Source organism: Crassostrea angulata, chromosome 10, assembly GCF_025612915.1.
Source record: "Crassostrea angulata isolate pt1a10 chromosome 10, ASM2561291v2, whole genome shotgun sequence".
Lineage (NCBI taxonomy): Eukaryota > Metazoa > Mollusca > Bivalvia > Ostreida > Ostreidae > Magallana > Magallana angulata.
In genome coordinates, this window is record NC_069120.1 from 47,019,614 (window position 1) to 47,042,142 (window position 22,529).

The 22,529-nt window shown below is 32.2% G+C and overlaps 2 protein-coding genes across 4 annotated transcripts in view; one reads left to right on the forward strand and one right to left on the reverse strand.

Moving 5' to 3' along the window:
• Positions 1-4,123, reverse strand: part of LOC128165844 (centromere protein C-like) — a 17,219-nt gene extending 13,096 nt beyond the window's left edge. Inside the window, exons 1-9 of the mRNA XM_052830698.1 lie at positions 3,984-4,123; positions 3,577-3,638; positions 2,685-2,773; positions 2,169-2,395; positions 1,597-1,646; positions 1,325-1,413; positions 1,021-1,103; positions 780-796; positions 373-416 (exon numbers count right to left, since the gene is read on the reverse strand). Coding sequence (XP_052686658.1) covers positions 373-416; positions 780-796; positions 1,021-1,103; positions 1,325-1,413; positions 1,597-1,646; positions 2,169-2,395; positions 2,685-2,773; positions 3,577-3,638; positions 3,984-3,992 — 670 coding nt within the window. The 5' untranslated portion in view covers positions 3,993-4,123. The remainder of the gene's footprint in view (positions 1-372; positions 417-779; positions 797-1,020; positions 1,104-1,324; positions 1,414-1,596; positions 1,647-2,168; positions 2,396-2,684; positions 2,774-3,576; positions 3,639-3,983) is intronic.
• Positions 2,294-21,663, forward strand: LOC128165845 (HAUS augmin-like complex subunit 3). 3 transcript variants are annotated; one of them, XM_052830701.1, is made up of 14 exons: positions 2,294-2,432; positions 7,609-7,803; positions 8,153-8,266; positions 8,698-8,781; positions 9,274-9,385; positions 9,693-9,884; positions 11,606-11,748; positions 11,875-12,009; positions 12,375-12,558; positions 12,798-12,950; positions 18,000-18,096; positions 18,409-18,547; positions 19,212-19,389; positions 21,314-21,663. In XM_052830701.1, the coding sequence occupies exons 2-14, from the start codon at positions 7,628-7,630 to the stop codon at positions 21,437-21,439; spliced, it is 1,833 nt and encodes a 610-aa protein (XP_052686661.1). In that variant the 5' UTR covers positions 2,294-2,432; positions 7,609-7,627; the 3' UTR covers positions 21,440-21,663. The 3 variants fall into 3 exon arrangements, with proteins under 3 accessions (XP_052686661.1, XP_052686659.1, XP_052686660.1); XM_052830699.1 differs by lacking the exon at positions 2,294-2,432 and adding an exon at positions 4,290-4,523; XM_052830700.1 differs by lacking the exon at positions 2,294-2,432 and adding an exon at positions 4,290-4,490.
• Positions 21,664-22,529: the final 866 nt, after the last annotated feature.

Consider the following 22,529-nt stretch of genomic DNA (forward strand, 5'->3'; position numbering starts at 1 on the left):
TAGATATTGCTATCAAAGGGCACCTGCAACAAAAACTTTAACCTGGTCCAACAACCTTAACCTCCTCCAGCATCTGAAATTTAGGACTCAGATTCAGCATCCAAGTCTTTCAAGTCCATAAGTAGGTCCAGATGCATCATCCATGCAAGTTTGGTGAAGATAGGACAAGTAATAGCTTAGATACAGGACCTGCAACAAAAACTTTAACCAGGTCCGGACGCCGACGCCGACGCCGACACCGACGCCGACGCCGACGCCGAGGGTATAGCATAAGCTCCCCCTGACTTCGTCTCGATGAGCTAAAAAAGCTGGTATTTTTTTCTCTTTGTAATGTAAGTTATGGTATTTCATTATGAATATCTTAAGACAGACCTGAATGGGAGGCTTCAGCACTTGTAGACATGCTATCATCATAACTAAAACATAATCATTAAAATTTTAAACAAAACAGACATTGGAGATTATTGTTCATCCCAGAAGAAATTAAACTCAGATCCCCAGTTCTTTAAAATAAAATTATTGGAATATATCATAATTTGTAGTTGCATATCAAACAAAACCAAAAAATCACGAAATAATTGTAAGTACAGTCAAACCTCAAAATCTCGAAATAGATGGGGTTGGTTAAAAACTTCGAGATATCCGAGTATTTGAGATATCAAGGGTAAAATACTTAAAGTTTAAGTGTTTGGGATTTAAAAATCACTTTGACATATCCATTGTATTCGAGATATCAGTGTCCGCGATACGGAAGTTCAACTGTATCTAAAATCACTTACTGTGTATGATCTTCTGTCTACAAAAACAAATAAACAAGGATTACCATATAATCATCAAACATCATAAAATAATTGTGTTTTTTTTGCCCGTTGATTCATGGAAGGCTTCTTTTTTTGCCTAAAATCTACTTCATATTTAATTAAAGATCTACCATGCCTAGTAAAGCTGTTTAAGTCTGAAATCTAGTTCATGTCTAATTAATCAAAAATCTACTGAAGATGTTCATCACAATGGATTTACCAGTTTGGAAGGTTCTCTTGTGAAGTTGGTCCCCGTTCTTGACAGATAACTGTTCATTCCTGAACTGCTCAAACTGTCTGGCTCTGTTGGTTATAGAATCTATTTTACAAATGTCATCTGAATAATCATTGCATGTCCGTGTACATGGGTATGCAGCTAACTTTTAATACACAGCACATTTTTATAAACATCCCATAAAACTCTATCAACTTTGCTTGTAGAAACAAGATAAGTCACTACAACATAAATTAAATGTTTAGGTGTACAATTATACCTGTATAGTTTGTGTCTTATTTATTTTTACCTGACTCTGATAAGTAATCTCGGAAATCTTCGAATCCATCTGCATTTTTCTTTACAGTTTTACCAGCTAATATTTCAATGCCAGTTCTCCTATAAAATTAGAATAAGAAATTCTAAATCATGAAAATCATGTAAAAATTTAATCTTATTATCAAATGACAATGCTTATCCAAATCAACAAGACTTACATTGTACTTTGAAGCTTGAATAATAACAAAATTAGCAGAAAATTGTTAAAAATATAGATTATAAGAAACTGGAAAGTCCACTAACCATCCATATTTTCTGCTAAATGGATTTACAACCTGTCTTCTATTATTTTTCTGGAATGGCAATTCATATTTCATTACTAAAACATTGACTTTTATGTAATTTTTATGTACTGTTATACAATTCCAATATTCAAGTAAACAATAGACGAAAATGACTCCTAATTGACATTGATCAAATTTTTAACAAAGTACATATAGAAATATTTACTTTTTCAAATGCAAGACTTCTTTGAATCAAAGTAAATAATGTGCCTTACTATAAAGATTTCCTTAAAATGTTGCCACATACATGCTAACATAAAAAAAGTACATGTTAATCTTCTAGTTCCAAGCTGTTTATGGATATCAATACTCTCTTTTATTATTAACTATGAAGACAAACAACCCTGTATTCATAAGTTGAGTTTATGAAAATTTGCCACATACATCATGTACATGTAAATAAAACTTTAGTAAAAAAAAAAAAAAAACAACTATGAAAATGACACTGTTCAATTTTTCAAACCTTTTGTTCATTTCTAAGCTATTGATTATCTAAATGTAATATCAATACTCAGAAAGTGAATGTCTGACCTGGCTGTTATTGATTGAAGATATCCCGAGAGTGTCCCCATTGTAGACCTCCGACAGTGCCCCTCCCCGCGAGGTCTGGCTACACATGGAGGAGTACGCTGTTGAATGAGCAGAGGGCTGGGGCAGATATTTCCCCGCCAGCTTTGAAGGGGGATAGGGATTCTGTCTGTTCTCCTTTAGCACCGAGACATCCTCCACAGCGGAAAACTCTGAGGTGGTCTCTGCCTCTGTGATACACAAATCATCCTGTCAGTCAATCTACAGGTATATTGCTTATATCCATTTTAATACTGTAAACGTTTTATATTTAGCATGTACTACGTTATTGGTAGAAAATGGTTTTTCAACAAATTAGTGTGGATTTGAACTGGCGTACAACCATAACTTGTTTGCCCACAGGAAGGGCAATTATGACCAAGAAGACTGTTGTAACAACAGAAAATTGGATTAAAAAAATTGGATCCTAGAAAAGACAAATACAGATTTACAGTAATATATCTTGGATCCATATTTTACCTGACTCAGATAAGTAATCTCTGAAATCTTCGAATCCATCAGCATCCTTCCTAATTGTTTTCCCAGCTAATATCTCAATACCACTTCTCCTGTGAAAAAAGATAAATAAGAACTGGAGACTATAGTTTCATTTGAAATAGCTGTCTCTATCTGATATCCTTTTACTGTGGAAAACAATTACAACAGAACCTGGTGGACTTTGGGATATTTTTAAAAATTAATTTCCTTGAATATTAAACTTCCTTAAATTGTGTTAAATCGAACAATATAGAATGACTAATAAAATTAACCACCTTTGTCTTTGAATTGCATATAAGATATTACTAAACAAGACGAAAGTTTTTTTTCCAGATTTATACTGATACATGTAATAGCATACACATTTACACAGTTTAAAATGAATGTAAACATATAGAGCATATTTTATGTCCAATATGCCTTGTAGTATAAATATGCTTAAAAATTACAAATGTATGATAAGATGCTTGGGGTAAAAGCATTCTTAAACCAGGGACATACTGTCATACTCAGGTAATAGCACCCAGTCTGGTCTCTCATTATTTCTACCATCCTGTTACATTTCATGATATGCCAACCCCTGGAACTGACAGGTTGACTCCTGCCAGGGAAAGAATTAACTTTGGGAATGTTGATTTTTGATGGCAAAAATCATTTGAGGGGAGTTCATCTTGTTAATGGTCAGACCCATTTAATTACCAGCGCCATATAGTTCGATTGGTAAACCATCTGACTAGAGATTCTGGGGGCATGGGTTCAAATCCTGGTCTTGTCAGTCATTATTTTTCTCAACCCAATACACATTCATACCACATATACAGGTACTGTTTAACGTAAATAATATTATATACATCATGCAACATTAGAGGCATACCATCCGTATTTTCTGCTAAAGGGATTAACAACCTGTCTTCTATCCGAAGCTCTGGTGCTTTTCTGAAATATAAATTGAATTATCAAAATATTGCTCTATTATTATACATATGTAATATCCAGACTAACACAGAAGTGAATGTGATTTTCATTTGTGTAGATTCCATTGTAAATGTATTATCACCGATATTCCTTTAAACTCAATGTTCGTCTAAGTCAAATTTAACATGTTTAAGTACACTTCCCTACATGCAGGTAAAACAGTGAAAATGAGTTCAGATTAATATAAAATAATAAATTCATATTGGTACACTGCTGATTGAGGCAATACCAACGCAGTGGATACAATGAATGACTAAAATTACAAAAAAATATATTTTACTATCGTTACACTAAACTTACTCCTACCTGTGACATCTCAGTGCTATAAAATAAGTTATACTTGTGGAAGTTGGAGTACGCTTTTTGTTTTTTCCGCCATTTGTTCGGTTTAACGAATGTAAAGTTTAAAATGAAAAAGTGGAGTTACAGTTTCCGGAAAGACAACAACTTAAAAATTAGTGAAATGTCTACTACAACGAATATAATTTAACAAATCTTCTTGATAAGTTCCAAAATTATTGATCGTTTATAAAAATAAAAATTTCTATAAAAAAAACATTCGAATGTTAGAACACGTTTGATTTTTCTTCTCAAAATCTCTGTGACAGAGGCGCTTAAACTTCCCGCGAAGATAGAAGTTTCTTTACGATGAAAACATGCATACTAACCATGCTAACAGAGTTACAACAGAGTTTTTTGATTAATTTATCTCTTTTCACGCCAGCTACTTAGCTTCATGGAGTCATACAGTATACATTATTGCATTAGGATGAGAGAATAGATCAAAACTACACCTATAAAGACTTGCATAATGTACGTGTACACTACAGCAAAATAAGTGACTTGGTGAGTGTATCCTTGTGTGCCCATATTTCGACAGGCGTAATCTATAGGTCTTCTTTCCAGATAAAATGAGCAATAATTTTGAAAGCTAAGACATTTATCATGAATATCAATCATAGCCTGCTGTATTAACATAAGTTGATTAACCATTTTACATGTTGTTATTTCAATATACAAAGTATAAATTCATCAACAAAAATTACGGGTGCTGTCTTTACTGGGTCCAAAATTCGACGATTGCTCTACATTGTCTTGTCAGTTTAATTTATTCTCAGAACATGAATTGTTTTTCATCAATGAATCTTTGGTCCTTGCAGAAGATACATCATGGGGTTCGTCATAGTGTTTATATTTGTGAGTTGATTTTAATCAACTCTCCTATGCAGTTACTCAGACAAGCCGAAAGTGAAACAGTGTATGGACCTCAGCACAAATCATCGCTGCTGACAAGACTTAGTTCTCGAACATAATTGATAAATTCGATGTAATGTATGCTAAAGCATTGTTTTTCAAGGAAAATTAATTTATAAATACCTTGAAAATAGTCAGATTTTAAATGGTACGAACAATTTAGATATTTTTTGTAGTTGTATGTATTCCTACGCCAGAGTTCAATATAGTTTCGTTTAACTCGACACTCGGCTGTCTCCGTAAATCTCCAACAAGCAGAGAGTCTCTCTTGCTTGTCCGAGATTTACGGTGTCAGTTGAGCGTTTGGATGAACGAGACTATAGAGTTCAATATTGCTTGGATCCGTACAATTTTCGAGAAATATTTATATTACTGATGCATAGTTTTATTGAATTAATTTTATCTTTAAATATTGATGATATATATGGGGGTTTCTCGACATTCTTGTCGAAAAAGTCCAAAAATTCATATTGTAAAAATGCGCGTAATTCAAATACAAATTAGAAACTACATGTACTTGTCATGCAAATTACATATCATTGATTTTAAAATACATAAACATCGACAAAATCAACTCCCGTCAGTTCTTCAGTACTTTGATTTTGTGTTACGATGATCTAAAGTCAGGGTAATGGTGGATTAACAATATTTGCTGATTTTTTGTTAGGAAAAATTCATAAATTAATTTCTTACTTGTTTGAAGTGCATTTTAATAAATACTGGACCAGTTGATTGCTTGTTTATCATAGTATCATATGCATATGAAATTGCTATTGTTCCTGCGAATAGGAACGAGATGTAAATAAAAGATGAACACCCTCGAAATTTGGACCCTGTTGATTGTAGGACATTCGACCATATGTTATATAGTGATAGTAGTTTGTGTACTTTCAACTTCATGAATACAATTATTTCACTGCTCCAGAATGAAGTTTTTACATAAAAACAAGCAGGGCAAGAGATCTTTCCTTAGTTTTTTTGCTCAATATTCATTATCAGGTCTAGTACAATCATTAGATTTAGCTACCTACATAGTTTGAATTACTTACATTACTTACATAGCTTTATTAATCTACCTGAACATGCTGAAGTAGGATTTATTTAGCTACTCAATGGTACTTTACATAATTGAGCATTTATTTGCACAAAATTTCGAGGTGCAGCAATAATTTTCAACTCTATAAAATCATCTGAAAACAACATAAACAATTCATGCAAAAAATAACTCTTAAAGATGTTGCTCTTTTAGTGCAATCGCAGTCAAAGTTTTAAGTTCAAAGCTTTGTATGACCTGTTTATGTGTGACCAAACAGCTACTTCTGAAATGAAATTACAAAGAAGAGCATTTTGTTTACCATAATAAATGGTTGGTAATAATTCAGCACAATGTGAAGTAATCACACTTATCCATGCCTCGTTGCACACAAGATGACATACAGGTACTCAATATATAGATTGAGGGTTCATCGCGACTTTTTGTCTGTTTTATTTTAAAAGCATTGCATAAAAGTAGTTTATTGATTATTAAACCTAGCTGCTTCATGTAAGGTTGGTAAATAAAGCTAAGAAGGTAATTTCAGCTACGTAGCTAAATCTAGTGATTGTACTCGACCACAAATTAAGTTCATCCACTACGAAAAAGACCAGATTTTCTGATTTGAAATGCCCCCTCTACCACTTCAGGTTTCAATACACAACCAAAAATAGAAAGCAAAACCAAAAGAGATAACAGAGCATGACAAAACAGAAATTTATTGTAGTGAGTGAATGTAGTTTGGGTTAAAAGATATTTATGATTATCAAAATACAGATTAATCAAAAAATGGAAACACATTAATAGACCATGCAAAGTTAAATTGCAGTCGGTTTCTATCCTAAAAAATATATTTTATAAAAAATCGTGCATTCAAGTATTGATTAATGTTACTTTTTTTGATAGACAATGAATTTTACCTTATTTGGATAATTTTTTTAAAAAGTAGATAGAAATAATGTGTGTAACGTTGTAGACAACTACGACATACTTCTTGTATGTGTTTATGTGTAATACACATGTATAAGCTAGTCCAAATCTCCGTTTTTCTGAAATCTTTTAACCCTTATAGAAACATACTTGTCCTGAAATGTCTTGACCCTACACCAACTATTACTCTGTCCTGAGCTTTTTGCGTCCACCACTTTTCGCTTGATATTTCGATAATAATAAATACCTTTGTGCTCAAACTACGTTCATCCACTAATTTGAAAATTGTCCAGATTATCTGTTTTGAAACGCCCCCTTCTACCGCTTCAGGTTTCAATACACATCCCAAAATAGAAAGTCTGCAGGGATTTTGCATTGCATCAGCCTTTAACAAGCCCGCATGATAACTTTGAAAAATTACGCGAGGCGTCCCGAGTACTTCCAAATGGAGAAAAGATGTAAACATTTCCCGTTATAAATCTCCGTAAAAAATATGTTTTCATTCCTGTAAACTTTTATGAGTGAAAAGGGATAATTTGTTAATAAAGATATCTTGGACATTTTCCATTTCATCGATTTCAACTGTACTTCTTTCACATGTATGTGTATTTTTATCAAAAAGTGATGGAAGCAATAACTTGGGACAGACTATAGGCTGCAGAAGTGTAATACATATATGTAATATGAATACCTGTTCTACTTTGATCTACACAGGTTTTGAGCTGAAAGAAAGATGAGTGCTAAACAAATGATAGCAGTCCTCCAGGAACTGGGATATCCCAAGGCCAGTAAGCTGGATCCCAAAGGTCTGGAATGGATGTTTGAAAATGAGGCCATGCTGCCATTTTTGGAATGGTTCTGTAACAGTGTGAGCACTGCTAATCTCCTCTCCAAAGCTGAAGTTGAACAGTAAGAAAATGATAATTTATTCCTCATTTTGCATCCCACACAAGTACATTTATGTCTTATCCCAGCTGAGAAATCTCTGTCGACGTGTCAACTTAAGTTGCAAATTTAGTCAGTTTTATAAAATGTTTGAAATTCATTTTCGGAATGAAATTGCAAATGATTGGCTTGCAGTATAATAATGAATTTTAGTCTCATATATTGATTTCATTTTATTGACAATAAATTATGTCGACAAACAGCCATGAACAAATACACATTGTATACATGTAATTAAGACCTGCTGCATGATGATAATTTTATACTAGTAGTATAAATTGTATTATCTGATTTGAATTCATAAATTCTGTAGATTTCATTCATTTGAGAATTCAGAGGAGGGTATTTTGGAAGGAGAACAGTTAGAACTTGCTTTGAAAAACATGAAAGTTTCTCAGGATGAACATGTTTCTGAGGCCCAGTTAGAGTAAGTAACTAAGTCTATTGTTTACCAGATGGATGCAGGTTATAAAATAAATCGTATGTGAAGTTGAGGAATTTCATTATGGTATTTGACAGACTACATGAGTGCACTTCATTTGAAGACTTTTAAGATCATTGTAAAGATTATCTTTACAATTTATTTATTATCATTTAGTTTTTCCAAGAGAAATGTGATGGCAACTTGTATAAGTAAATCTATTGCTTATATCTATAAGTGAATGGTGACTTGCTTTGTTCATCCTGTTGGGTTATTGCTCTTTACACACAAGAAACTTGCAATGAATTGATTTTGCACTAGTTGACCAATCACTTTTTTTGTCTACAAGCAAAACCAATTGTATTCCATTTTTATCTTTGAAAAGAACCCCTTTAATAGATGTATGTAGTAATATACAAGATATTAAATTATCTTAGACAAGAAATTGAGCAGTTGACAGATAGTTTGGAGAGAAGTCAAAAACGAAAGCAAAGCCTTATTCAAAAAAGGAACAAGTTGAGGTAAGACTTTTTTTTTCACTGCTGATTAAAGATTTTTTCTCATGATTTTTTTTTTTGCAAAATTAATTTTATATAATATATTAAGATTGGCCTTGTTATGTGCTTCAGATACTGTAAACGTACTACATTTGGCTGTGTATTCTATTTAGCGCTTTTGGCGGAACAATACTTTCGCTAAATCAAGAACCGGTACATCGCTAAATTCCTTATTTTATGCGAGTACTTAATTTCGCGATTTAACGGTTTTGCATCAAATTCCGAGAATATAAAATTGCGAGCACCGAATTATTTTCATAATTCCAAATAGTTTAAGTCTGTTTGACAAATAAAAGTGAGATTTTGAAATCTGTGAGATGTGCTTCTCACGATTTTACGTGGATATTAACTCTTCCCATTAAATTTGGAATTTACAGTACTTTATGTAATCTGTGCTTAAATGGTAGATGAAAATAATGCACTTTAACTGGATGTTGATTTTTTTTATAATTTTAGTCTCCACCACACTTCACTGAGTCATACACAGTCTAAACTGTCCCAAACAGAGACCAGAGTAAGAGCTCAGTATAAACGAAGTCTCGATCAAAACCAGACAGATAATGCAAAGGTAGGCAAAGAACATGAGGAAGTTAATTTAGAATTATTAATTAGTAATAAACCATCAATATTTGTATTTAACTACTGTAAAATCTTGTTGAAATCCAGATCAAAACCAGACAGATAATGCCAAGGTAGGCAAAGAACTTTAGGAAGTTAATTTTAATTTAGTAATAAACCATCCATATCTGTACATTGAAAGTCTTGTTTATCAAACAGGAAAAGGCAAGTAAATTAGAGGAGGGCTGAAGATCATCAATACCGTTATATTGAAATTTACACATAGCTTGGTCAATAATAGAATATGTCCTTTGTAGATTAACACTAGTTTGGAGCAGTTAGTTGAGACAGTTGGTCAGCTGAGTGAAATTTATGAGCTGCCTGTTCAGGAAAAAGCAGAGGAAGCTATGCCAATGTTTTTATCTCAGCTCTCCTTGGACGAATATCACCAGAAAGAGGAGAGATTTTCTCAGGAGTTGTCTCACTTTACAAAGAAGAAATTTTTTGAGGTTAGGCCAAAAAAAATTAATGATTTGTTTCTCAGGCACCGCCGCATCAGTAAAATCATCGCCGCATCAAACTTTTTTATCGTTATTTTTCCGGATTTTTCATATCTTATCAATATCGGTTTTCTCTTTTATAAAATCAATGTAAACAAACGCTCAGAATAAAGGCTTGACTATGTCAGTAAAAACGTTATTTTATCTGACACATCTACCCATTGACCAACCTAGGGGGCTACTTGGGCTAAATACAAGTTTATGTAAATATAAGTACTCGTTTTGTGGTCGGTAACTTCGCCAGAATTTCCTCAGAAAGAGAGGTTGAAGTTGCCCTGTATTCTGAGTTTACGATCGTGAAAGTTAACCCCAAAAGCAATAAAATGATAATCATCTAATTCAAAAGACATTTTCATAGCCTAATTTAAATCTTGTTGTGATTAATAACTAGCGACTGGCTTATTTTTAGAGGTTATAACTACGGTTGATGCATTCTCATACTGTGCACTGAAAATTACAACCGATGTTTATAACTTTAGGTGCTGATATTACAGTTAGTTAGTAACATGTAATTAGTTAATAACTCTGCCAAGTTCGTGCTAAAATAATCTTAAAACCGTTTGTCTACAGTTATCTTTAAAATAAAACAGATCAAACTATATGACGGTTGTAATTGGGTCAAAGGGTTGGACTAATACCTCCAAAATACACTGAAACACATAGACTGATTTCGTTTGTCATTTAGCCAACACAATTACGAAACATTTCATCTACAAAATGTATGAATACATATAATGAATTAAATTTTAAAAAATGGATAAGATTTTAATTTTTTAGGAGTTGTTTTATTTTTAATTGACTTGCTTTTAATCCAATTTAAATTAAGATTGAATCTGTATATTCTATACATGTATTATCATTAGCATTATGCCATTTTCAAAGAATGGAAGTCTACCTGATTTCTCAAATTCCTCCCTACTTTTCTGTGAGGGAGAATTTCAGAAATGAAGTCTTCCTAAACTAAGTTTGCTCTAGGTAAATTGGTCCCTGTTAACACTACCACTGAAATTTCTCTGTTATATTGCCTAATAGCAGGAATAAAGGACAATTGTATTGTTTGAGAATTTTATGATGACTAATTTACTTTTGCTTGATTTCTGTCCTCAAGGCACTGGAGATTGAAAAGAAAACACCCCAAATGAATGCTTTACTTGATAAATTTTTATATGGCAAATTCAACTAGTGAAATGCCATAGAAATTCCCCTATTTCAGTTCAGACTTGTGTTGTTATGTGGAGGGGAAAGATGGGCCGCAAAATGAAGCAGGGGCACAAACCATTTGTCATGTTTGTTCAATTGCAAAAACTCAACCTTTGATAAGGAAACAGAAACAGCTAAAAAGAACAAATTAAAACAAATATTTAAACTTTGCCAATGTATCAGCTTGATGAATATCTGCTGATGAGTACACAAATAAATCATAAAATATGGGTTAACGTCATTGTAAATTTTGTCTTAAAAAAAAAAAAAAAAAAAAAAAAAAACCCTGCCTGCCTCATCAAATTTTCAAAATTTTGGCCCGAGAAACTAATGATTAATTTTTTTTGGCCTTAAATTTTCATTTTTTCAAAACATTTCTATTAAACTTAAAAAAAAAATGATTGATAGAATCAAACTAATGGTAATAAATATTGCTTGTTCAAATTACTATTGACTTTTAATGATTGCAGGGTATAGCAGATGTGGCAGGCCAGAGTGAAGGATCTCGTTATGAAATATTAGAAATTAATGACCCCAGTATTTCATTAATTAAAGGGGGAGGCCAGGAAGTCAATATAAGCCAATGTAAAGAATTGTCCAGAATACAAAAAAGGTGAACATTTCTAAAATTAAACTTTTAAAGTTAATATTATGGTGATTTCAAGATTAAGTATATATACTTGTGAGTATTTTCTTTTAGGATTGGATAAAAAGCAAAAGCGATCTAATTATTTTTTAGTTTTCCTGCTGCTAAACTAAAACACATAGAAGCAAAGTTAGCAAGTACCCAAGCTGACCGTCGTTTAGAAACTGCAGAGGATATACTGAAGTTAATTCAAGCTGGAGAGTTTGCCAAGGACCATAACTCTATCAAGTAATTCTTGGAACAATTTGAATGCCAACTTTTTATTGTTAAAGTAGTATTTAATCCACTGATGAAACTTTCATATAGATCAAAATGATTGATGAGGTGATGAGTTCTTGATTCAACTTATTGAATATTGCCCTAAAAGTGTTTAAAGTAATTATAAAACTTCCCATTAATTAACGTATTAATGTAGCTAGTATAATGCTATCATGGCTATATAATTCTAGGTTCAATGATAAACTTGATATTTGATCTATTTTTAAGTACATGTATTTCCATGGTCCCTCTAAAGTTTATTTTTCTTTCAACACTTGATTTTGATCCTCATTACCTCATTGATATGTGGTAAACTTGCTTCCTGTTTCTCTAAGTGAACGTTTAAGTGACACAGACTCCTCTCTACAAATGGTGGTAAGGGACCTAGAAATTTTGTCCCAAGATGAGATCCCAGGATTAATTCAGGAGAGCCTAAGTTCCCAAGTCTCCCACATTCTAACAGGGGATTACAATCTCAAGCTTGCCAGGCAGGATTACTTCATTTCAAACCAGGACCAGGTATAGTTTGTCTTGTAGATCATCCCAATTCTGGATCTGTTCAAGTAATTTATTTGTTTGGATTCATGTGTTTGGTTGTTATTTGGATTCCATGTATACATGGAATAGTATGCAACCCGTAATCTGGGTCAATCACGTCTCATGTGATATGTTTTACATACATCAGATCCATTTTTTTTCTAACCAATGCAAGTTATTTAACGCTATACGTATGATCTTTTTTTCCTTCCGTTTTGTAGGTTATACATCCTTTAGTTCAACAAAGAGCAAGGAACGAATTCCTTACGATGGCCTTTGAGCTTGAGAACCGTAACCATAGAGACATCCATCGGCTCCTTGTGGCGGTCAAGCAGCTTCTACAGAATCATTTAAAAGATTGGCATGCTAGAATGGTAATGAAATTCATGATTTATATGTATTTGTTCATCATATACATGTAATAACATTTTATTATGAGACATTGCTAGTGTCGGTAAAGGTTTATAGAATTTAACCTGTGTGTGACTTATATGAGATATGAGCTCATGAATCAAAAGGGGACTTACCGATAATCCCTAGTGAATGACTTGCACTATTCAATTTTGTTGTGATTTTCTTTAACCTTTTAAGAAAAGTTCTCTCAAACACTTACTGGTTATGAATTTGCATTTTTTTCCCCACCAATAAAATCATAGCTAGCAAAACTAAAATCATCTCATGATGACGTGCATAATAAACATTGCCTCAAGTGGAGTACATCATCTCCACATTATTTTGCCAGACTCATTTTGGTCAGGGTTGAAAAGGGAAAGTGATGATATAAGGAATTTCTTGATTTCTTTTATTCTTCACATAATAATGCTTGGTTAATAAATATATTGAAAACGTTCAAATGCTTTATTAGATTAAAAAAAAACAGGATGTATATATCAGTTAATTCTACATCCAGCATTAGCAAAAAGACTCTGTAAGAATCAGTAGTATAAATTTGCTCATTGATGTATGATTAAACTAAATTAAATTGAAATTTGGACATGTAGATGAAGGCAGGTAGAGATATTGCCAATGTGAAACCAATATTTGTCTTGTCAGAATGTCTACAAATTTCACTCATTTTGAGGTTTTGACCATAATCGAGGCTACGTCATCATTCATCCAAAGAGGTCCCACAAAGGTATTCCAAAATAAGTTTTTCTTGGACAGCTTAGTTTAAAAGAGTTCTGAATCCTAACTTATTAAGTTATTTAGTCAATTCACTTCAAGTCAATTATCTTCTATGAATAACTGATCTGTAGTGTTTTAATTGAATTCAATTATGTTGCCAAAATAGTTCAATTAAAAAAAAAAATGAACACTGTCAGCTTTCATGTACTGATAGCCTGCAAAACAAGCATGGGATGGGCTTTATGAAGTCTGTTGTTGAATTTAAAGTTTGTGCATAAAGAATTCCTTTACCTTGAAAGTTCAAAGAAATTGGGTCAGGTGCATGTTAAATGGGTTTGGAGGCAACTGGAAATTTTTTGTTAGGCCTTTTAGAAAGTAAGACATCATTATACCTGTATATCAGGTTTTTCCGCGAGTATCCAATTTCCTCTTTGTTTGAGATGATTTCAGAATAGCGGAAAATAAATAAAAGTAAAGGACTATATATGGTTTGAGCCTAAAATGGCCCCCTAAAATGAACATTGTCATGTTACTGTAATTCTTTGTTTTATTTGTACACATATACATTTGAAGTTTTTTCATTATTTTCATTTTGATTTAAGTGCCCATAATTTAAAAATATGACATCAAAAAGTTTACCTTTTCCCGCCATTTTCTCATTTTTAGCATAAAATGGCTTGTTTTGAGGCAGTTTTTCTTTAAGGAAACATTGAGCGACTGCTTGAACAAACAAAATATTTTCACCAAAGATGTATCTCTCCAATACTTACCATTGACAAAAAGTTCGTTCTTGTTCAAAGAGTCACTCTATATTTCCCATTCGAAAAAAGATAAGAACAATGTCAATTTTTGATTGATTTTGATTGAATTATAAAAATAGCGTCACTTCTGACGTCATATACAGCCAGTGAGTGCATATCAATCAAATAAATAGGTGAAAAACATATTTCATGTCATCTCTTCTATAAAATAACACAACAAATTAATGTACCTGAATCATTTTAAAAATAGCGAATTTGGGGGGCCAAATTTGACTAATATCATATATAGTTCTTTGGTACAAAGTCTTGTTCTTGTAACAGAGTTCTCTCTTTCCTTACAAAGTAAACAGTAAATAATGAAAGTACGATGAACTGTAATCAGATAGTATAAATTAGGTAGAGGTAGAAAATGCGGGATCAGGGCCTGGGACAAGCACCAGATAACAAGTAAGCCTCTCTGTTTATTTAGAAATCCACTGAAAAGCTAACTAAAGTAGTCAGAATCGTGAAATATATTCTCACTATGACTTTGAAATAGTGAAAATGTGATTTGCGCTAATTTTATATACCGGTACTATTCTAGGTTCTGATTCGCGGAAAAAACATGACGAAGAAAAAACCTGATATTCAGTATTCATTCCATTTATTCATTCTATTTATCATACATCTTTCTTTTTTTTTATATACGGTATGTATTTCTTCACATGCTGAATGTCATTTTAAACTTGTCTCATGGTTTAGTTATCAGAAAGTACAGAAAAAAATCCCAAAATTTAAATGTTTACTTAATAATAGTCATATGCATATGATTAAAAGACCAATAAAGGTGTACTGATTAACTCTTTGATATATTGCATGCCCATTTATAAAGTTTCTGTATAAAATTTTCAATATTGTATTTGACTTTTGAATTGGAGTTGTTGATAAAAACTTTTATCTCTTTTCTTTGTTAAACATTTAAAAGAAAAATCAAACAGGTTGATAGAATTCATAAACATAGAAAATCATTAAAGAGGGTAAAAAAGGACTTTGCAAGATTCTACATGTATATCTGGAATTTTTTTTTGGGGGGGGGGGGGGGAGGAATATGAAATGGCCACATAAAAGGTAATAAAAGGCACACTTCTTGCTGATTGATTGATTGTTATCAGTGCTGGCTCTCATAAAGGACATGATCTTCTGAAATGTATTGCTTATCAGGCAGTTGATCTCTTTTTATGTAATCTAAAAATAATTATAATATATAACTGGTATTTAATATACAGAATTTAACCTTCAATGTAACAGACTAATCACTGCTGTTTTTGTTATCAACTAGAATAATGTGATTCCATGTCACACTTTTTATTGTGGTTCACGCAGCTGAAGGAAATGTGTTGGTGTCCCACAATTAAACGTAGGTTCATCAATTTTTAGCAATTTCAATGAAACCCAGCCCTATTGCCACATGTGATAAATATGTTATTTTTGCCTACTTGCTGAATATAGCCTTCCTTAAACTACTTATTGATCACCTTATACCGAATTTGTGGGTTATTCATGCAACAGTGCATATTTTATTTTGTGCATATAGCAATGTTTTTGTAAATAGCTGGTTGACACAGTGAAGAATGCAGAGTTGAATCACTGATATGGTTGATTGATAATGATCGTAGTAATTGCCCATTGAGATCATTTTTGTAGGTAATAAAATTATTTTCGCAAAAGAAATAGGTTTATGAATGTTTGGCCTTTATCCGTGATAGTTTTGTGTTTATTTGCAAAAGCTACACGTTTATTCGCGAAAGTTTTGTGTTTATTCATGAAAAAAACCATTTGTTTTATGTATGAAAATGAGCTCAATGGGCTTTGGTAGAATACATATATTACGTTAACAAAAATAAAAAATATAAAAAAATTCCAGGTAACATAATGTTGTGATAGAAGGATTGATTGACAGTTGGAGAGTGACAAGAATCTTTTTAAATTCAAACTCATTTTTATGTGTGAATTAATGTGTACTACAACATGAAGATATCAACTGGCCTAGAAATGGGTAGAATCTGACGTTATGTAGATAAATGTTAACAAAATATGGTAAACAACTTGTTTATTAGGTTGGTTATGTTAGTTGACATTTAAAGGAAGTGAACATGAAGAAATAATCAGGGCTAAAATCTGTCAGTATGATGTAAATAATGATTTCTGAAAACCATATACACACAGCTTTCCTCCGTAATAAAATATTTCAATAAGAATAACTAATTCGGCACTGCAATATTGTTAAATTTATTACCTCCCTGCTGGGTTTTCTCAAAGCATCTAAGAGAGGGCAGCACCAATGCTGACGTCAGTGAGACACATTGCATTTTTACCCACACTTAGTAACAGAGTTAAATTGCCATCATCAAAATTGGAATTAATTAAAACTTGGAATGGATGTAAAGAGTTGTTTTTTTGAAACAAGGTTTTTGGAGGAAGATATTGGAAATCAAAACACCAGGGAAGCAATTCCTGATTGCTGGTAAACAATACTAAGGACACAGAGATATATCGTGTTGAATAAATTTAAAAGGGCATGGTCATGATTTTGGTCAAATTCTACTTTTCTGGTTTTATTATTTACAATGCATTAGGAATGCATTTCTAATAATCAAATGAAATTTGAGAGTCAGTTGTAGAGTTATAAGCAAGATAAAGGGCTCACAATTAACAAGGCTGATGCCCTGTTTTTGTTTACATAGGCTCTATATACCAGTAAAAAATCTTTTTCAAGCTAATTTGTTTATCTTTTTATTCATTTTAAGCATAAATAAACAGTTCCTAATGGTTAAAACATTCATTTTAGGTCTAAAGCTGGAATTTTCACTTCAACATTCAACATGTAAACAAAAGCTTTGTTTACATAGCAAAGAATTGTAAGCTCTGTAACTCACTTATAACTCAGTGAGTGACTCAAATTTTGGTTGTCTATTAAAAATGCCTTACTGAAAGTTTGTTAACATTAAAATCGAAAAAAAAAATTTTGACCAAAATCGTGACCATGCCCATTTAAAGAACTAGCTTCGCAACCTTATCAAGTACCGGTATTTAATCATTGTTTCAAAATAAAAGAAAGAAAAATAATCTGAATCTTGGAATGCAATCAATTTACTGGACTTAATTTAATTAAAAAGGGTCATAATTTCATTGTGAATGTGCATCCAAAAACTAAAATGTCTTATTAGTTATTTTGTTTACTCACGAATATTCTTTATATCAAACATATTTAAAACAAAGTGTTGTAAATATAATATCATAATTTTACATTAGCTTATTTTGAAAATGTTTTCAAAATAATTGTTAGAATTGTTTCCTTACTTCATAATTTTTTTTCAAAATAATATCTTATTCAATGGCTCTCAAAATACACATATGGCATATTTTTATCTTAAAATTGGTTTGCCTTGTACATTGTATTAGATTTTTTTTTTTTAATTTTTGTTGTTTTTGTCTGTTTTTATATTCAATGACACATAAACCTCAGATGAATCCTTTATCTGTTTTTTTATTTTGTAGAAAATGATGGATGATCCTATGTTGACTCCAGCTAAATACAAAAGAAGTACCATTGACTCCCGGGATGGCTTTGCTAAGAGACTTCACAATGTGCTAGGTATTGTCAGGATTTCTTGAGGTTAATCTGAATATGTTGTAGTGTTACCTTATATGATAGCAGATTCACAAATTTGGTCAGTTGTATAGTTTACATAATTATTCAAAGATTATAAACACTCAATACCTCATTAAGGTGAAATGAATTTAAACTTAAATGTTTTACATATACAGGGATAGTAGCATGCTTTCTCATGTCCTTCACTCAGAGTTATTTTTTATAAAATTTGTAAATAACATTCAAAAGAACTTTATCTTGAAGTGATGTTGAGCTAGAATGGTCAGCTTTTAATTGTTGTGATAACTTTTTCAGAGGTAGACAATGCTCAGCAGTTATTCCTTACTTATTCAAGTCTGGAGGAGGGAGCTGATAGGTTGAAACAAGTGTACTCTATGAGCTGTAACCAGGCAGAGACGGCACTTAGCAACAAGGAGGAAATACTGGAGGCTTTGTAAGTCATAACTTGCAACATGTATAAACAGTGGAATCGTTTGAAGTTGTTGGGGCCAATGTTCCTTGATTGTAGGTTATTTGCTTATTAGTGGGGATGTAATTTCATGGATCCATTTGTTTTCAGTTTCAGTAAGATAAACTCTTTCAAAATTTGTTTTCTTAAGGATGTAAATTCGAGGGGGAGTGCTACCCATGAAAACCCTGAAAATTGAGCCACCATGAATTCTAATGATTCAACAGTAAACAAAGAATCATTGCTCTAAATATGAAAAGTTAACAACAAATATATTGGTATTTCAAATGTGGGTGTAAGAATTGAGGTTAAGTTTTGTTTTAATGTGACAGCAGGATTCAAATGTAAACATACAGTGAACAAAGGAGAAAGAGAGTTGATATATGAAGTCCATCTTTAAAAAATTGTTTAAACCTAAATTGAGCCAAAAGTTATCAAAAAAAAGAAGAAGTGATCACTGGTTCATGATTGAACACTCTGCAAGCCATTAGATATTTTGAAGAAAAAGATTGTCTTGAAAATCTTTCCAGGTTTTGTAGTTTTTTGCCAGTTGATCAGAATAGTTTCCAAATAGTGTAAAATATTAAAAGATAAATTACAAAAATAATGTTAAAAAGAAAGAAATAAGTCTAGGCCATCTCTTCCACAGAGAACAAAATATGCACGGCTGTGAAGAAATGATCTACTCTGGGTCTAGTACCACGCACGGTCAACCATCCCTGACACCACCTCAGCTTCAGTCAGCCATGACACAGTTAGAGGGAATGCTGGGAAGGCTGGAACATAGCATCAAGGATATTGTCAGAAATCTAGAGCAGAAAAAACAGGTAGGCCGTAATTTTTTAGTCAATTTATAATGCTTTCGAATATCGGTAAGTCTGTTCTGCTGGATTCAAAACAATAAAAAAAACTACCATTATCACTGTTTGCTGTAAATTAATTGGTAATATATGCCCTCCTTCAAGAAGGAAGGGCATATTGCTCTGCAGCTGTCAGTCGATCGGTTAGTCCATCATAAGTTTCCATTCAGTTTCTTCACAGAGAATCGGTATGAATGACTAATTTTTGACAGAGTTATGCCCCTTGGACTTAAAAAAATCCTAATTATTTGCAGTTTCCGTTCATTTTCTTAGTAGAGGTTGCACCCACTGAAATTAAATTTTTGTATACTGGCACTGTACCAGTTATCGGCTAAAATGTACCGTTTTCTTTTTGTAATCCCTAATTTCTTGATATTTTTGGATAAAATTTGACATACTTTAAAAAGTGAACTCCTTATTTATCAATCTGTTAGTTTATATCATTATTTAGAACCCAAAACATATTGTTTTGTGCTTTTAAGCATGCCCCGAATTTGCCGAGTTTTTACGATTTACTGTACCAGTTATCGGCTTCGTGATGATAACATAGTAAAATCCCTGTACATGTTGATTTTATACTCTGCTAAAAGTAGTTTGAATTATGCCCCTTGTGAGGTCAGACTAAAGTATTCAGGGTCATGATACATTATAAACAAAGCTCATAAAATAATTCGTTTATTATCATACGGTAATACACCAAATCGTATACTATTCAATACATAATTGTGCAATCAGGCGTTCAGTTGCGCTACGAATCTCTCGGAAATTCGTGAATTCCTTTTGTTTATACATGTTAAATGTATTGATTTTATATGTCAAATCAAAGAAAGGATATAAAAACGTATCTTAAAGAGGTAATTTTCTATTTTTAACTTATTACGTCACTTCCCCCACTGCTGAAAGTGCAAAGATGTAAAATCGGCGGTAAACAATAATCGTTTAAGCTCATGTATAAAACATATTCAAGAAAGTTTTCAAGCAAACTTACTTTTCTTTATTAGAAAAAGACGACTGAATTAAAAAATCTTGGATTGTCGAGTGCTATAAACCCGAACTCTCAGTTTAGCCGATAACTGGTCTTAGCCGATAACTGGTACAGTACCAGAACAGATTTACTGAATATCTAGATCAAGTTCACTTTTGGGTGTGATCAAGCAATTTTTGACAGAGTTTTGTCCTGTGGATTAAAAAAATTCCAATTATTTTAAGTTTCTGTTCATTTTCTTTACAGATGTCTTCAAGGGAGGGGGGCATAAGTGTTTCACAAGCATCTGTTGTTGTTTTCTTTTCTGATTTGTGACCTTAATTTAAATGCTCATTTCTTTTACGCAAAACAATTGCTCCAACCAAAATTTTATACTATTTTGTTTTCAAATTTTGTTTCAAGTTGAAGGGTGCTAATGAACAATCAAATTCACAAACAACATTTTATGAATTATAACTAAAAAATTCATTGTTTGTGATTAGCTTTGAAGTGATCCATTGTTATTAAAAGTCACGTGATGTCGATTTAAATGTTTTGTTAAACTTTTTGTATCAGTTGATTAGGTTTAATATCATCATGACTGAGTTGTTAAAGTATGGGGCTTGTGAACTGCAGATCAGAAGTTTGAATCTGCCTTGGGCTTTTGATCATATATTCTGAATTAAATTTTTGAAATTACATGTATATTTTTTATCCAGAATTGCATTTTTTGGCCTATTTGGCAAAATGACATATATTTCTTATACATCCTGCTATCTTATTTTTCTTTTTTTAAGAAACTATTTCAAGGTGTACTGAGCCACCTTAATAAATATTTATATTTATATATGAACCTATTGTTTATTAACAAATTTAATGAAAACATGTGTTTTATGTGTGGGCTTGAATTTTGTTGTTATTTTTCAGACTTTGAAGAGTGACCCATTGTTATACAAAGAAAGAAAGCTCTATGTCTACTTCTTCACCAACCCAGCTTGTTTAAGACAGCTATTTGATGAAATGTCATCCCGATTGCAGGCCCAGAAAATGTAAATCATCGTCAAATTTATTTCCTGATTTCTGCTCTCTAGCATGATTTGAATCACATTGTTGAGAAGGAGCTATTTTTTTGTTCAAAGGAGAATAGCTTATGGTGACTGATTACTCTTGATTTGAGTATTTATTCATTGGATCTGATTATTTTTTTAATTGTTGTTATAGAAATTAAATAAAGTATTTCTTCACCTTAGCTGATCGCTCAATATTTGTTAGAGTTTCTTGAGTTTGTTTTATTTTTCAGTGTAAAGCTAATAATATTGTGTTAAGGGGGATGTGCGGCCATCTCATACACATGTGGTCCAACATGTATAAAACATCCCTTTAAATGACTTGTTTATGTCCAAAATTGACCGAAACTGCGGTGAAAAGCTTTAAATACAAAATCAATAAATATGAGGTTTTACATGTTGTTTCACATGCAAATTGCTTTCATTGCCTTTGTTAATCACTTAGAACTGCACAGCTGCAGTTTTGGTCAGTGTAAATAAGTCATTGGCCTAAACTCTTTTGACCAGTCAAATGCAGCAGTGAAGCTTGCTTGTTCCCATATTGAAATAAAGAGAGTAAATCGTAGTAAGCTGTTAAATCATGGTCACTTATTGAAAATGACGCGAAATATTAGACACAATAAGCACATCTACAGGAGCTGCTAGACCCCCAGTTTTAATCAAAGGTGCATTGTATGGCATTGTTGTAGGTTTGTATGTATATAAAGAATGAGGTAAATATTCTGGACAGGACACAAATTACAAAGCATTTTGATATCAGCAATTTTATGTTTGTCAATGAGCAATGTCGGGGTTTTAAAAAAAAAAATTCATGCTGTCACGATATTATTAGGGCCGGATTGAGGTGGTTATTATTTAGCTATATAAATCTTCTGTTAACTAAGAGTCGCGTTTAAAGATAAAGGAAAATTTGAAAGCCATAATATTTGGATTAAAAGTAGTGTCTGGTCAAAATTATCATATGTAAAAGTTAAAGGCAGATCTGGTTGGTTATTTGTTAACCACCCAGCGTACTTAATAAATTAATATCTTCCGACTTTTTCTTTAATGTCTTTTAGGATTTCTTTCATTTCTCT

Coding starts and splice junctions, on each gene's coding strand:
- LOC128165845 (XM_052830701.1), top strand. CDS start 7,628: ATGAGTGCTAAACAAATGATAGCAGTCCTCCAGGAACTGGGATATCCC. Junction 12,559..12,797: donor TCATTTCAAACCAGGACCAG/GTATAGTTTGTC, acceptor TCCGTTTTGTAG/GTTATACATCCTTTAGTTCA. Junction 18,548..19,211: donor GAGGAAATACTGGAGGCTTT/GTAAGTCATAAC, acceptor TCTCTTCCACAG/AGAACAAAATATGCACGGCT.